The 17,080-nt window shown below is 43.8% G+C and overlaps 1 protein-coding gene across 2 annotated transcripts in view; it reads left to right on the forward strand.

The window, feature by feature from the left end:
• The window catches only part of LIFR (LIF receptor subunit alpha), a 149,954-nt gene that overhangs the window by 65,173 nt on the left and 67,701 nt on the right, over positions 1–17,080 (forward strand). For both annotated transcript variants that reach the window (XM_033932603.1, XM_033932594.1), the window contains exons 3-4: positions 4,786–4,903; positions 12,852–12,994. In XM_033932603.1, the coding sequence (XP_033788494.1) occupies positions 4,786–4,903; positions 12,852–12,994 (261 nt within the window). The remainder of the gene's footprint in view (positions 1–4,785; positions 4,904–12,851; positions 12,995–17,080) is intronic.

Genomic DNA, 17,080 nt, shown 5'->3' on the forward strand with positions numbered 1-17,080 from the left:
AATTCTTTGGCTCCATTACAGCATTGTAATGCTCAAGAAAGAACTGAGATGGAAGCAGAAATGGTGACCGTAACTCATGAAGAAAAGCACCCCAAAAGGAAAAATAAGGAAGCTCAATCAAGAAAATTATTGCTGTTAGGGGATTCCATCATCAGAGGAATTAATCTTGGAATACAAGGAGCCCGAAATAGTGAAATGTCTCCCAGGATCCTCAGCTACCAGGAGTACCAAACAAATACTGTCTCTAATTAGGGAAAAAACTAAGAATTCTAAAGCTGATGTTTGTCATCTACTTGTAAACACATCCCACTTGCGGGCAGAAAGCTTTTTGGGAACTGAGGGAGGGATTAAAACCTTTTGTGAAGACTGTAGCTTTCTCAAAAGTACTGCCTAAATGTGAAAAAGGAGAGGAAAGAGTACTAAATACAGAAATATTCAATAGCTGGCACAGAGCCTGATGTCATCAAGAAGGCTTTAGGTACCCAGGAGGATGGGGAAATACATGAAAAACCAAGTGACTACAGTGAGTCCTCTGAATCCACGGTTTCAGCATCCGCTGATTTGATTATTCGCGATTTTTTTTAAAATTATTATTTTTTTTTTTAAATTAAAGCTCTGTTCTGGACCTTCCCCGCCTCCCTCCCTCTTTCCCCCCAAAGTCCCTTAAGCCTTACCTGGTGGTCTAGCAGGTTTTTGGGGCAGGAGCAATCTTCCTACGCTCCTGCCCCGTGCAGATCACTCATAGGGAGCTCATGGCAGCCATTTCCTATGAGTGATCTGCACGGGGCAGGAATGTAGGAAGATCGCTCCTGCCCCGAAAATCCGCTAGACCACCAGATAAGGCTTAAGGGATTCCGGGGGAAAGTGGGAGGGAGGCGTGGAAGGTCCGGAATACACCTTTAATTCTGAGGGAGGTGGGGTCAGAACCGGCTCCAATATTATTCTTTTTTTAAAAAAAAATATTTGCGGGCCGGGTCTGCCCCTATCCCCCGCGAATATTGAGGGAGAAGTGTATATTGTAATGATGTGCTGCATCTTACTATGACAGGTAAAAACATCTTTGCTGAGAAATTCAGGTAATATATTTCTAGGAGTTTAAACTAGAAGGTCGGGGTGGTATACGTATGCAGAATACTTAGTGGTCATCCCCAGCAAAAGAAAGGAGTAATAAAGATAACAGTGTAAATAACAATATTAGCAATACACTATTTAGCAAGCCAACAGAAAGTGAGACTAAACAAAAAACTAGACAAAAGATGAAATTGCCACTGAAATGTAGCTGGAAAACAATGACCACAAAATAGTCTAGGCATCAAAAATCATAATCTACAAGCCCTGATGTCAGAGGCAGACTTGGATATTGTAGTGATCACAGAAACATGGTTCAATGATTCCCATGGATGGGATGCACACATTCCAGGCTGTAATCTTTTTAGGAAGGACAGAGATGGTCAAAAAAGTAGATAAGTAGCTCTCTATGTAAAGATCAGTATCCAAGTGACTGAAATGCATGGGGCGTGGGGGCAAGAAGAAGTGCTATGGAAAGCTTTGAAAAGAGAGGGTGGAATTTCTATCTACTTGGGTGTTGTCTACAGATCTCTGACTCAATCACAACAATTTGATAAAGATCTTGTTGCAGATATTCAAAAGCTAGGGAAGAAAGGAGAGGTGCTGTTGCTGGGTGATTTCAACCTGCCAAATGTGGATTGGAAAGTTCCGTCTGCAGAATCGGAAAGAAGTAGGGAGATAGTGGATGTCCTTCAAGGGGCTCTTCTCGGACAAATGGTGACAGAACCAATGAGGGAGAAAACGATACTGGATCTGGTTCTCACAAATCGGGAAAGTATCTATAATGTCCGTGTGGGAGCCCACCTGGGCAGTAGTGATCAAATATTTTGGTTTGATATAACAGCTAAAATGGAAGACAGCTACACAAATCTTAAAGTCCTGGATTTTAAACATGTGGACTTCTGAAGCATGGGGAAGTGTCTGAAGAAGCTAATAGGATGGGAGGTCATAGGGGAAGTTGAAAAGCAATGGTCCAAGCTGAAAGGAGTAATTATAAATGGCTATAGTCCTTTATGTAAGGAAAATAAAAACAGGAGAAAAAGGAAACCAATATTGTTCTATAAACTAGTGGCAGAGAAAATAAAGGCAAAAGAGTTGGTGTTCATAAAATGCAAAAGTACTCAAGAAGAGGTACACAAATACGAAGTGTGAGATAATAAAATTTGCGGATGACACCAAACTATTTTGTGGAGCTTGGACTAAAGAGGACTGCGAAGAATTGCAAAGGGACTTGAACAAACTAGGGGAATGGGCGATGAGATGGCAGATGAAGTTCAACGTTGAGAAATGTAAAGTATTACATGTGGGAAGCAGAAACCCGAGGTACAACTATACGATGGGAGGAATGTTACTGAATGAGAGTACCCAAGAAAGGGACTTGGGGGTAATGGTGGACATGACAATGAAGCCGATGGCACAGTGCGCAGTGGCTGCTAAGAGAGCGAATAGAATGTTAGGTATAATCAAGAAGGGTATTACAACTAGAATGAAAGAAGTTATCCTGCAGTTGTATCGGGCGATGGTGCGTCTGCATCTGGAGTACTGCGTCCAATATTGGTCGCCGTACCTTAAGAAGGATATGGCAATACTCGAGAGGGTTCAGAGGAGAGCGAGACATCTGATAAAAGGTTTGGAAAACCTTTCATACGCCGAGAGATTGAAGAAACTGGGTCTCTTTTCCCTGGAGAAGAGGAGACTTAGAGGGATATGATAGAGACTTACAAGATCATGAAGGGCAGAGGGACAGGTTCTTCAAACTCTTGAAAAATAAAAGAACAAGAGGGCATTCAGAAAAGTTGAAAGGAGACAGATTCAAAACGAATGCTAAGAAGTTCTTTACCCACTGTGTGGTGGACACCTGGAATGCGCTTCCAGAGGACGTAATAGGGCAGTGTACGGTACTGGGGTTCAAGAAAGGATTGGATAATTTCCTGCTGGAAAAGGGGATAGAGGGGTATAGATAGAGGATTACTGCACAGGTCCTGGACCTGTTGGGCCGCTGCGTGAGCGGACTGCTGGGCACGATGGACCTCGGGTCTGACCCAGCGGAGGCATTGCTTATGTTCTTATGTTATGTTCTTATGAATGAAAATGAAAGAAGCCAAGAGAGAGATACATCTGGTGAAAGCGAAGGCAGAAGAGCAAGTGGCTAGAAATATAAAAAAGTGAGACAAAAATTGTTTTCAGGTATATTAGTGAAAGAAGGAAAATGAAAAATGGAATTGCGAGACTGAAAAAAGTTGGGAGAGTGATGAGGAAAAAGCAAACATGCTGAACAAATACTTCTGTGTTCATGGAAGAAAATGCTGAATGTGAATTAGAGAATGACACAGGGAAAAAAAATCTGTCCTTGTCACTGCCCCGTCACCGGACCACCGTCCCCTTCACCGCCCCGTCCCTGCAGTCTCCTTCACCGCCCCTTCTCCAAACCCGCCGTCCCCTTCACCGCCCCGTCCCCGCCAACCCCTTCACTGCCCTGTCCTTGCAGCATCCACCCTTCCCTATCACCACCTCACCGCCCTTCAGCAGCCCGAGAATCTCCCTCCCCCTTATCTTCACGGCGTAAAGAAACTTAAGGGAGGGATGGCGCGCCATCCTTTCCCTCCCTCTCTACCTCTGGCCAAATCTATCTCCCTTCCTCCCCCTTACCTTTGTGGCGCTTTAGAAAAGAAACTGATTCCAGCAAAGCCTGCCTGTGCCACCCTGTGCGTGGGCGGAAGCTTCTCCTCTGAAAATTGTCATTTTATAAACACAAATAAAACAGAGCAAGGTTCAACAAAACCCATCTCCCCTCCCTTTCACAAATATCCCCTTCACTATTGTGAAAACTGAACAAACCAAATTACTACAGAATGCTACATAGAAAAACCAAGCTAACAGAATACTTTAGTCACACATGGCAAGAACAATGTTAGGGGAATGCAATTAGGGCAACTGCCCCCTGGTCAGAGAGAGAGCCCTAAGCCAGCTGGAAGCTAAAGAAGCACAGCCTGGGCTTTGGGGTCTCCAGTTATGTCTAATACCAGCTCTTGCAGGATATATATTTCAAATCTGAAATATTCTAATCACAAAATATAAAATAAATTTATTTTTTTCTTTTTGTTGTCTGGTAATTTTATTCTTCAAATCACATTGGTCTCAGGCTTTGGTTTTAGGTTCTTTCTGTTTTCATCATAGCATGGCTGGCTCCTGAAGGTAAAAAAGGCGCAAGAAGAGCAGGGGAGAAGATGCCTAGTCTGACATGGGCGCAATTTTTTTAACCACAGGAGTAAGACTTTTCACCGCTCCCACGGGGCGGTAAAAGGTCTTGTCCCCATTCCCGCGGGGCGATGAAAGGTCTTGTCCCCATTCCTGCGGTAAATCAGTTGCAAATGTCTCCATTCCTGTGGATTTACTGCGGTGACCCGCGGTTTACTGCAGTAAACGGTCCCCGTGTCATTCTCTAATGTGAATATCCTGAAATCCCAACAGGGAGGACAACTCCATAGACCTGAATTCTCATTTGCCAGTTTGTGTAGTGTCTGGAATTCAGCTTGTATGATTTCATATTAAGTGCTGAATCAGAAGCTGTTAAATAGCAGTTTGTTTGTTTAAGAACTGCTTCCCCCCCCCACTCATTGTGGTTTTTAGAGGCTTGTGTGTGATTGCCAGTACTGTGTGATGTGATTTTGCTTGCCAATTGACATTATTATAATGCAACTTTCTGTCCTTTTTTAGAACTCCTAGAGGCTCCAAAGGGTTTCAGATGTGTAACACATAATTTGGAGACCTGGATCTGTTCCTGGGAAGCTTCATCCAACACAAGCTCTGAAACTGTCTATAAAGTGTGCTTTGGGTGAGTAATTTCTCTCTTACTTTAAGGATAATCCAATTAATGACCATATTTGTGCTAGGGTTTTCTTGACCTAAATGAATGCGCTTAAGTCACAAACAGGCACCTAACTCCAAAACAAGACCACGTTCTGCCCCCTAACCATACCCACTTTTAGGTAGGTGCTTTGGAGTTAGGCGCCTAACTTTGAATTAAGTTGAATTAAAGCCAAATATGAGCTGTTAAATGCCAATTAAGCCTATTAAATTAGGTTCTTACATTGGCTAGATTAGATGTAGGTACCTAATTTGAGAGTGTATATGTGTGCTCATTGTGAATAAACTTACCCCCTCTTCTGTGAAACCGCGCTAGTAGTTTTTAGCGCAGAGAGAGAGCATAGAGAGCTGTGCTGAATGGCCCGCGCTACTCCCGACGCTAGCGCAGTTTTGTAGAAGAGGAGGTTCATGTACAGTAGGGAACTTTTCTGTGTGGGCCAGTCAGGGAACATGCTGGACATGCCTGTAACGTTTACTGCACAGCTTTTGCACTTAATGTGCATTAATTTTTGCTTTTAATATACAGTAAGTGCTAGAACTTAATCACATTTTAGAAAAAGGACTTCATAGTAGCTTGACCATTTGCTATATTTTAGTTTTTTATGAAAGTCTAAAAAAAAATGTATATTTGACATTTAGGTTTAATTTTATATTACTATATTTTTGTTGCAGGACTGGTTTGACAGGTGAAAGTAAATTGTATAAGGATTTTCCTTCTTATCTATTTTCTGTTTGTCACTATTTTATTATGTATGTTTTTATGTAACCTGCTCAAAACTGTGGATGTGGCAGGATATACATTTTTTAAATAAATTATAAACTGCCTTCTCCCAAGAGTGCTACAAAGTGGAGTATGGCAATTATAAAACACAGCAATCAATACTACATTACTGAAACACAGTGGCGTAAATTAAATTCATATTTATTTTTATTTATTAATTTTAAATGGTAATATACCGCCTACAACTAGGTGGTTTACAAACATAAAACATTAGGAGAAACATCACAAAGCAAAATCTTAAAATAGTTACTGTTAAGTTAAACCCACTGTGCCACTGAAAAGTCAAATGCCACACAGAAACGCCATAACAAACAGCTGAGTTTTTAATAGTTTTTTTTAAAATTGTAACCAATCAGAGCATAACCGTAGCTGTCCCACCAGTGAATTCATGACTTAATGCCTTCTATACAGAAAGAAATTGCTCTGACATTGGGAAGAATCTTGAAGAAGAACTGTTGGAGGAGAGTCTAGTGCAGTGGTTCGCAACCCTGTCCTGGAGCACCACCAGGCCAATCGGGTTTTCAGGCTAGCCCTAATGAATATGCATGAAGCAGATTTGCATGCCTATCACTTCCATTATACGCAAATCTCTCTCATGCATATTCATTAGGGCTAGCCTGAAAACCCGATTGGCCTGGTGGCCCTCAGGACAGGGTTGGGAACCACTGGTCTAGTGGTTAGAACCTGGAGAACTGTGTTTGATTTCCACTGCAGCTCCTTGTGACTGTGGGCAAATCACTTAACCCTCCGTTGCTCCAGGTACAAAATAAGCACCTTCATATACTATGTAAACTGCTTTAATTGTGACCATAAAAAGGTGATATATCAAGTCCCATCCCATCCCCTTTTGAATAGATACTATGTACAGTGCCCCATCATTCATTGGTTGTGAAGTCTGCTTTAAAGCTTGCTTGCAATTCAAGATCACATTCATCTACTCCTCCAGGTAACTAGAACTCTTTGGCAGTCTTTAGGAAGACTGATTAGAACTAGATGACTCAATTGGATATTTGTGTGATTGGTTACTTGTTTGGCTGTGGACTTTACTTTTATTTTTTGGCATTCCTTTTCTTTGTATTTATGAATACATTGTAAGCTGCTATGACCTTTTGCATTGGTGGGTTTTCAAATGAATAATAAACATAAACATACTGTACAGTATACTAGGCTTCGATGCTTACTAATCACACTTTAGACTACCAGCTTTATTCCGCCATTTTATTTCAAATCTATGGTGCAGACTATGCTCTCCTTTGCAGAATTTCTTCCTTCTGAAAAGGCCTCCAGATTTCTCAAACTTCACAAGAAGCTTCTTGATTGTCGTAGACATATGGCGAGAAGGATTTTAAAAAATACTTTTGGTGTCTCTTCTAGAGTCTACACTGTAGCAGTGGCCAGGCGTTGACTAGCCTGGCTCTGAGTTTCAGATCTTTAATCTTCCATATAGGAATGTCCAGCTGATGTCTCTTTGTTTTGGAGACAACTTGTTCAGTGGCACGGTTGAGGAGGTGCTGATTTGATTAAAAAAAAAAAAAAAAAGCATACAGACACTATTAAAACTCTCTCTCTAGACCTCAATCTTCTGCCCCTTCCACTTCTAGAAGATAAATACGGTTGCGGTAAAGTGCCCTTATTACTCTTCCAAGCATCGTTATACTCCTCCCATCCCTTCTTTTAAGAGGACCTCTGCTCAATGAACGCACCCCAAACAGCAGCAGGGACAAAAGTTGTGGCCATCCTTTAAGCCTAAACAGTCCAGTTTTGGACTCTTACCTAGAGTGCATTGCAGCCGTGTAATTGTCCATGCTAAACAACCATGCTGGTCGGAGGCAGACTAATATTGTTTCAGAAGAGATTGCCTCTCATAACCTTTGACCATTGGGTTCTTCAGATCATTCGGCAGGGTTATGCCCTTCATTGGGGAAGAAAGCCTCCCAGTCATCCACCAAAAGAGTCTTGTTTCAACTCCCTTCAGAGAACTGTACTTATCAGGAAATCTTGGTCTTTCTCCAACAGAATTCCAACAGAATCGGTTCCCTTGTTAGAGAGTGGTTGAGGTTTTTACTCCAACATAGATTTTTCCCTGTCTTCTCATACCATCTTTCTCCTCTCCTTCCCATAGCCTGGAATCTCTCTCCTCTCCTATGGTCTGGCATCTCTCTCTTCTTCCCTCTCTCTTCCTGAGGTCTAACATCTCTCTCCTCTCCTCTCTTTTCTGTGGTTTGGCATCTCTCCTCCCTGCAGTCTGGCATCTCTCTCTCCCCTTCACTCCGTGGCCCACTATCTCTCTCTCTCTCTGTCCTTCCAATTCCAGTGGTCTGACATCTCTCTCTTCCCCATGCATCTCTCTACCTCACTCCTCTCCCACCACCATGTCAATAATGCTCTCTCTCCCTCCCTCTCTCTGCCCAACAATTCTCCTTTTTCTTCATCTCCTCATGTGCACCTTCTCTCTTTCTCTCTCCGACACCCAATTCTCCCTTTCTATTCTCTCCCTCACCTCAGCATCTCTTTCCCTCTTTCCATTCTATGGCTCTCCCCTCTCCCTCTTTCCCTCTTTCCATTCTATGGCTCTTTCCTTCCCTTCATTCTGTGTCCCAAGTTCATACCCTATCCCTCCCCTCTATCATTTGTCCGAAGTTTTTGCTCCCTTTTGCAACAAACCCACTGCTTGCAGTGGTTTTGTTCCTAGGAAAATTATAAAGTTTAGCCCCAGTGCAGAAGAGTTGACCAGGTCAGTGCCCTAGAACAGGCAGGCAATGACTACATCTGGAATAGCCAGCATGAGACAGGGAAAGTTCGGCAGGAAAGCTTGCACTCTTGTATAAAGCCTTGAAATCCTGGCAGGAGACTTTTTCCTGAAATGCTTGCTGTTCCTTTAAAAAAAAAAAAAAAGGAGCAGGGAAATCTGACTCCTGGCAGACATAGCAGTTCTCTAGAGCAGTGTTTTTCAACCTTTTTTGGGCAAAGGCACACTTGTTTCATGAAAAAAATCACGAGGCACACCACCATTAGAAAATGTTAAAAAATTTAACTCTGTGCCTATATTGACTATATATAAAGTAATTCTCTTGAATAGGAATCAAATAAACACAAAGAAAGTATTTTATAATGCTGCCACCGCCAACAACACCGTTGGCGGCGGTGGCACTCAAGTGGCTAAAGAGCCGCAGTTTGCCGGCCTAGGGACAACACTGGAGGGTGGCCAGCTGTGCACCCCCTTGGGACGTAAACCCGGGGTGGGGCAGTCCGCCCCCCCCCACCCTGGTATGCCACTATCTGTACCTCACTCCCTCCCTATGACCAAAAATTCTCCTTTCTTCTATTCCCCGTGTACACAACCATCTCTTTCCCTCCCTTCCTCTCTCCAAAGTCCATGCCTTCTGTGTACAAACACTCATTCCCTCCCCCACCTCAGCATCTCTTTCCCTCCCTTCCTCTCTCCCAAGTCCATTTCTTCTGTGTCCAAAAACGCATTCCCTCCCCCACCTCAGCATCTCTTTCCCTCCCTTCCTCTCTCCCAAGTCCATTTCTTCTGTGTCCAAAAACGCATTCCCTCCCCCACCTCAGCATCTCTTTCCCTCCCTTCCTCTCTCCCAAGTCCATTTCTTCTGTGTCCAAAAACGCATTCCCTCCCCCACCTCAGCATCTCTTTCCCTCCCTTCCTCTCTCCCAAGTCCATGCCTTCTGTGTCCAAAAACCCATTCCCTCCCCCACCTCAGCATCTCTTTCCCTCCCTTCCTCTCTCCCAAGTTCATGCCTTGTGTCCAAAACGCACTCCCTCCCCCCTTTTGTGTTCCGTGTTTGCCTCCCAGCCCATCTTTGCAACTTTCTCAGCAAAACGAAGCTCAAGCCGCGAGGCTTGTCTTCTGCTTCCTGCCTGCCCTGCCGCACACAAATAGCCGAACGGAAGTATTCTCCGACGTCAGCGCTGACGTCGGAGGGCAGGCTTTGCTTAAGCCCTCCCTCCGACGTCAGCGCTGACATCGGGGAACGCTTGCGATCGGCTATATGTTAGCTGCAGGGCAGGCAGGAACAGAAGACGAGCCTCGCGGCTCAAGATGTATTGAACTCCGCGGGTCCCCCGTCCAGCTCTCTCCTGTCCACGTGGGGCGGACCGCCCCTCTCCCTAGACTGGTGGTACTGCCCTGATGGCGGCCCTGACCGTACGGCACACCAGGCAACATCTCGCGGCACACTAGTGTGCCGCGGAACAGCGGTTGAAAAACACTGCTCTAGAGAACTGATTCACCCCTCCCCCCCGCCACCTGCCAGGCAGAGGGGACGTGGTTTTGAGCTCCCTAAAATGGAAGCCAGTGAGGGGAGTCAGGGAGAAAGAAAAGAAGTAGCTGAGAGGGGCCCAGCAGAAGGAATAGAAGACAGAAAGAGGCAGACTGTGAGAGGCTGGAGGACTGGGTCAGGTGAATAATGTGAAACTTAAGGATTTTGAAACAGCAGAGAGTGTACCAGAATCTAGTGTCGAATTGATAGAAATCAACTGCTGTAAAAGTGTGTGGACTGTTGCCCTTAACTCTCTGAGGAGGACATTACTTTGAACTGTGTTTTTGTTTGGAATGTTTTGCCTAGAAGAAAGTGGCTTGTGCTGGCAGAAGTTTTTTCTGCTTATAAACTATATAACATTTCAGAGCTATTGGATTTTTTTTTGTCTTTTCAAAACTAGCTCAGAGAAAACATTTGGTTTTTCTTATTTTTGTTTTGCTGAGGTTTCGTCATTGAGGCACGTTTGAACAGAGCAGCAGCTGTGCCTAGAAGCCATTCTGAAGGCTGAGCCAGCCTGTATTTAAGAACTGTCTTTTTCATGTCTGCTAGTTTGTGGACTGTAAAGGAAGTAAAGCTTATATTTGATTCTTTTGGCTTCACTTATAATCACTCTGGATTCCCAACATACCCCTCTCCCTCCCTCCATTTTGTGCCTCAACTAGGTGCCTCCCTCCGGCGGGTGTCTTACGTTTTCATTGCCGCCCCAGGGTGTTTTACCATCCTCCTTCTGCTGCAGTGTGCACAAAACCATAGGCAGCAGCTCCTATGCGTGTCCTGTGCCTTCTCTCTGATGTCGCAACATCAGAGGGAATGATTCCGGATGAGGCATGGGACGTGCAAGGAGCCTCTGCCCGTGGCTTTGTGCACACTGCGGGAATGAGGAGGAGGGAGCCAACCAGAAGCTAAAACACCTGGGGGCGGCAATGAAAACACCACATTGTACTGCGGGCCGCATAAAAATGGCCAGGTGGGCCTGATTCGGCCCGTGGGCCTTGTGTTTGACGCCTGTGTTCTAAACTTTAGGCTGCTGCTTCCAGCAATCCTGGTGGGCCACATCCTTTGTAACTGCCACAAAGCTTTACTTTTATCAAACTTTACATTCTTTCAAAGTCAGAATCCATCTTGCTCTCATAAGGCCGTTCCTCCAAATGGGCTTAAGTACATTCCACGGTTCCACCACCTCCTCCTGATCCAATAACTCACTGGTTTCAGAAAACTCTGTCAGGGAATCTACCTGCATCTCTATATCAGGATATTCAAATGCATACTCTTGTACCTGGCTGACCTGATTTTCTTGTGGAGTTATGCCTTTCCTCAGCAAACGTGGCTTGGCTTCAGATTCTGTTTTTGCCTCTCACTGCTGCTCTCTACTCCTCCTCTTTGCTTCCCTTTACTTGTCTTGCGTAAACTAGTGGCAGGTGTAGGTGTTTCCCTAATCAGCTGTCTCCTGGTGAGAGCTATGTGCCTGTCCAAACTAGTTCCCTGCTGAAAGCATGATGTGTTCTGCTTAAAGTTGTTCCCTGTATTTCTGTTCCTCAGCTTCAAGGTTCCTGCTGCTGATAGTATTGTCTCTTTTGACCCTGGACTAGACAAGGAAAATTGGGTACTACCTTGCTTGTGTATATTTTCCCTAGGGTTTCCTATGGGTGTCCTTTTCCTCTCCCAGCTCTAGGCTGTGGTATTAGTTTTTATATGTGTTGGAACCCGGGGTCTAATCTGTGATAAGGGCAAGATAAATTCTATGAAATTGTGCTGTCAAAGTATCAAAAGAACAATAAGGGATTTGTGGTTGTGGTTCATGGAATGATTTTATAACTATCATCCAGGCAATTGTCTTATCAACTGTGGATTATTGTAATATTGTTTTATTAGAAGTTCCAGCAACCATTTTACACTCTTTTGCAGGTGGCACAAAACTCGATAGTGAGAATTCTGTTAAAGGTGGAATCTACAAGTAGGATTAGATGTAAACTACTGCTACTTATCTATCTATTGCCCAAATATTTCGTGGACAGCATTACTCCTCACCTTTCATTACCAAAATTATGGTCTGCAACTCATCCTGATTTGTCAATATCTATGAGAAAAAACTTAAGATTACAGACTGTAGGAGCTGGGCTCTTCTCATGTATAGGACCTGAGGAATGGAATAAACTTCCATTATATGTTAGAAATCAGGAAAATGTAAAGATGTTTAAAAAAACCCCTATTGAAACATCACCTGTTTTACCAAATGAAATAGTTGGGTTGTAATTGATTTTATAGTGTTAGAGAGGTCATATTTTATGCTGTAGTTGCGATCTGAAAAATGTATGTGATGTTTTTGGATTGTATGATAGTTGTGTTGATGTAGTATTGTTGATTATTTTAGGTGTGTTGATTTTATGTATGTTTTTTGTTCTTCGCTTCGAATTAAAGCAGATTATAAATGAAATGAAATGGTGATGCCCAGTTATACCAGACAGGATAGTCTTGTGGCAAGCTACAGCATATTCTGCCTGCTACCGTAGTTGCTAATCACTCGTGTTGCCATGAAAATTCTGCAGCATTTTTCTGTTCATTGTTTTGTGGGAAGCTTCCAATTTTCTCTTGTTTGGGCAATGGATTTCTTTACAGCTTCTAATTTTGCACAGTACTAGAGGAAATTCATTTGCTTTTCAGTTGGTATACTGCATCCATGTAGAATGATGGCAGAAAAAAAGAACAAATCATGGAAAGAGTCCAAATCTAAATATTCCAAGCATCATAACAATATTTTCATAAATTTTACAATTTGGTACACTGTATTGTTTGTTTAATTAAGTCCTGATATCTTTCCTTTTTTGTTTTTGGATTTTTTTTTTTTTTTTTAAAGCTTCCCAGAACAGTGTTTTTCCAAAAAGGAAAACAGTATACAAATTGAGGCCATAATCTTTGGAGAAGTGACAGTAAAGATAACTGCTACAAATAAGTTAGGAAGTTCTGAAGAAACATTTCGACTGTTAGAAAATGATATTGGTGAGTACTGAACATGGCAATTAACAGTAGCCTTCATGTTAATGTAATGGGGATTCTCGGACTGAAGTTTCTAAGAATTTAAGTAACGAGCAAGGATGTCAGCATGTGGTAGTTTAGTGTGGACTTGGGGGCTATTATCTATCACATTTTAAAACCAGCCAACATTATAAAAATACTATGCTAGCTGTATAGTGTGGTAAGGGCAGGTTATGGATGGAGATGAGCAGACTAGCACTGACAGCTAGTGTGTGAGACATTTCTGCAAGCTAGCTATCAGAACTGCCAACAGTATGGCTGTACTTAATTCCACCTCAAGAGATGGCTTTAAGTGCAACTGGTAGCATGGTCATGACCCTGACCTAGAACAGCACCCAGACAGTACCCCTCTCAGTGGACTGTTTCTCCAACCAAAAGTGCCACCCTCCTGACCCTTCCTAGGACTGAACAAGAAGTCTACCTGGTAATCAAGTGGACAGGGAATGCATGGTCCTCTTCTGTTTCTGCCCCATTGCTGCTCTGATTTCAAAATAGTCACCATTTTGAATCCTGAGCAGCTATGGGGAAGGGTAGAGGGGGACCGCTTATGCCCTATCCACATAATTACAAGGGAGACCCTTAGGTGAGAAGGCATTTGTTTGCGGGATCTTTTAAGGAAGTTTGTTGGGAGGTCTTTAGGGTGGGAGAACGGCTGCTCAGGGGTAAGGTTCGTTTTGGAGGGAGAGATGTTGGATTGTGCAGTCATGGCAGCTGCATTTTTATGAATGTTACGCTGGGGATTATATTAAGAGGCTCATTTTCAAAACAGAAAAATGTCCAAAAATAGCACAGAGATGCAATTGGACTTTTCCCCCCCAAAAATGTCTAAATTGCTATTTTTGAAACTCATTTTTAAAACTTTTTACTGTGTAGTTCATCTAAATATCAAGGGGCACATCGAAGGTGCATTTTGAACAGGACTAGGATGTTTTTCTGTGATAATGGAACATTTGTAAAAGGTCCAGTGCAAAAAAATAGGCCACGGTGGTAACAGCTCTGACACTCATAAGAACATAAGAATAGCCTTACTGGATCAACCCAATGGTCCATCAAGCCCAGTAGCTCGTTCTCACGGTGGCCAGTCTAGGTCACTAGTACCTGGCCAAAACACAAGGTGTTTCAATATTCCATGCTACCAATACAGGGCAAGCAGTGGCTTCCCCATGTCTTTCTCAATAACAGACTATGGACTTTTCCTTTGAGTGTCAAGCTGTTACCGCCGCGGCCAATGCTGGAAACCACGCTATGGTTTTGTGTTAAAAAAAAAAAAAAAAGGAGGGGGGTGATTGAAAGCATAGTTATGTCTTATTTAGGTATCCAGTTGCTGAAAACAAATGAGAGATTTGATAAGCTTAATTATTTTGGAATAATTTACTAATGGGGGGTGGTTGATGTCAAAATCTGATTTCAAACATTTTTCAAAAATAATTCTCAAAATCCAATTCCAAACATGATCATTTTTGAATCGGAAAAACATTTACTTTTTGGTTCAAAATTTGGCCTATTTAAGGCATTTTTATTCTCAGTGTATCGTTCTTTAAGGGCCATTAAAAAAACAAACAAAGGGAAAATGCATAAAAATAAGCCTTATTAGAATGGCCACACAGACATCCTAGCAGAGAGTAGGGTAGCCTAGGAAGCACTGCAGTGAACTTCATATACAAAGTCTCAGGTACACATTAGTGCTGCCCGATTCACGATTCGAATCGATTCACTGATTCCTATCAGGTGAATCGATTTGAACAGATTCAATTTACAAAAAAATCAGCCTCCTGATTCGATGACCGATCCTTCCCCCGTGCCTTCCTAAAGCAGAAGCATCAGCGCTGCCTCTTGCTGGCCGTCCGCTGATGTTCCTGCTTGAGGAGGGAGGGTCAGTCAGAAAGGCCTGCATGTTCCCCCAGCTTGCCCGCTCTTACCTTAAGCAGCTAATACGACAGCCTGCAGGATCGCTGGTGCTATAATGATCCCTGCAGCTGCCCATCATCCTCAAAAGCACGTTCTCTCTGCTACAGTTCCGCCCCTGCTCTGATGTCAGGGGCAGGATCGCGGCAGAGAGAACGTGCTGCTGAGGACGACGGGCAGCTGCAGGGATCGTTTTAGCACCAGTGATCCTGCAGGCTGCTATATTAGCTGCTTAAAGTAAGAACAGGGAAGATGGGGGAACATGCAGGCATGCGGGGGGGAGCAGGCCTTTGCGGCGGGGTGGAGGAGGAAGAGTGCCTTCATGGTGGGGGGGCAGGCCTTTGCGGGGGGGAGCAGGTCTTCATGGTGGGGAGGCAGGCCTGTGCAGAGGGAGGAAGAGTGCCTTCATGGCGGGGAGGCAGGCCTATGCAGAGGGAGGAGGAGGAAGGAGTAAGAGAGGGGAGGGAAGATGCCAGACCTGGGGTGAAGTGAAGGGAAGAGAGAGACCAAACCAAAAAGAGGGGGAGGAAAGCAGAGGAGAGGTGCTGGACTAATGGAGAAAGGGAGAGAGAAATGTAATACCACAAGGGGAAGGGTACAAGAGGGACAGATACTGCTCCAAAGTAGGTGGGCAGGGTGCAGGATGGCAGGAGAGATAGTAGGAGAAAGCCTGTACCTGGGGAAGGGGATATAGGAGGTAAGGAAGAGAAAAGAAGAAGCTGGATATGGGGAGAGATAAGATGCTGGGCATGGAGGGAGCATAGGAACAGGGACACAAGGGGGACAGTACTGGAGAGGAGACTAGGGACAGAGACACAGAAGAGAGATGCTGGATGAAAGGGTAGTTGAAAAAAGGAGAGATGGTGGATCTGTGGATGGTGGGATCCATTGCTGCAGCTGCGGGGAAATGGAGATGAACCAAAGGAAAGATGCCAGACCTTCCGGGAGGAAAGGGGAGGACAGAGATGGAAGATGGATGGTTAGCACAGAGAAAGAAGGAGAGCCTGATCAGAAGACAACTAGACCAACATGTGACCAACATGATTTGAAAAATGACCAGACAACAAAAGGTAGGAAAATTAATTTTATTTTCTGTTTTGTGATTACAATATGTCAGATTTGAAATGTGTATCCTTCCAGAGCTGGTGTTGGACTGCGAACATGAGCTAGGATTTAACAGAGAGAGGAAAAGTTTACTTATTTTGTTTACACCACAGGACCAGTGTGGGTAGGAGAGGGTAAAGGGGGTGAAGAGGCTATAAAATAAACCCACCAGGATGTTTGGAAAAAACCACCCAATTGGGCAGGAAAATCGAATCGAAAAATCGATTCAATAGGATGAATCGAATCAAATTTTTTTTTCTTAATTGGGCAGCACTAGTACACATCACATCATAACCCCCTTATATTGTATGTTGAGCCCTCCAGGAATAGCAAAAAATGTACTGTACCCAACTGTACACCACTACAATAGCCTTTATGCATGCAGGTATCACCTATATGTAGGTTCATTAAGTATTTTGTGCTCTTTCCATCACAAGTGTACCAGTTAGAGTGGGATATTGGCTTAGGTCTCCTTCTTTATAGTCCACTTCACAAACTACTAGGCTACTCCAAGGACCTGCTTACTGCTATAAGAAGAATGCTCATTATATCTGTAGCTTTGTGGAGCCTGGTATGTACTCTCACTGTCGCTGCTTAGGAGGGTAGGAAGAGGGTCATTGACCACTGGAGGGGTCCTACCTTTATCCCAATCCAGTGAGATAAAGGTTACTTGATCATTTTAAATTTCCTAATAACAGTGTTGTTTGCGAATACAGTCAAACCTCGGTTTGCGAGTGTTTTGCAAGACGAGCAAAACATTCTCACAAATCTTGTCTCGCAAACCGAGCGTTGACTCAATTTGCTTCCCTCCTCCCCCGCGCGAACAGCATTCAGCCTTACCCCCCATTTGGCACCGGCACGCAGCCCACAGGACATGCCGGTGAAAGAAGTTCCTGCCTCTTGCTTGGGCCTTGAGCATCTGCGCATGCTCAAAACCTACTGGTTATCGCTCTTTCTGAGATTCTGGGCGAGAGCAAGAACCAGAAGTCCTTGAGCATGCGCAGATGCTCAAGGCCTAGGCAAGAGGCAGAAACTTCTTGC

The sequence above is a fragment of the Geotrypetes seraphini genome, chromosome 1 (genome assembly GCF_902459505.1).
Source record: "Geotrypetes seraphini chromosome 1, aGeoSer1.1, whole genome shotgun sequence".
In the NCBI taxonomy this organism is placed as follows: Eukaryota; Metazoa; Chordata; class Amphibia; order Gymnophiona; family Dermophiidae; genus Geotrypetes; species Geotrypetes seraphini.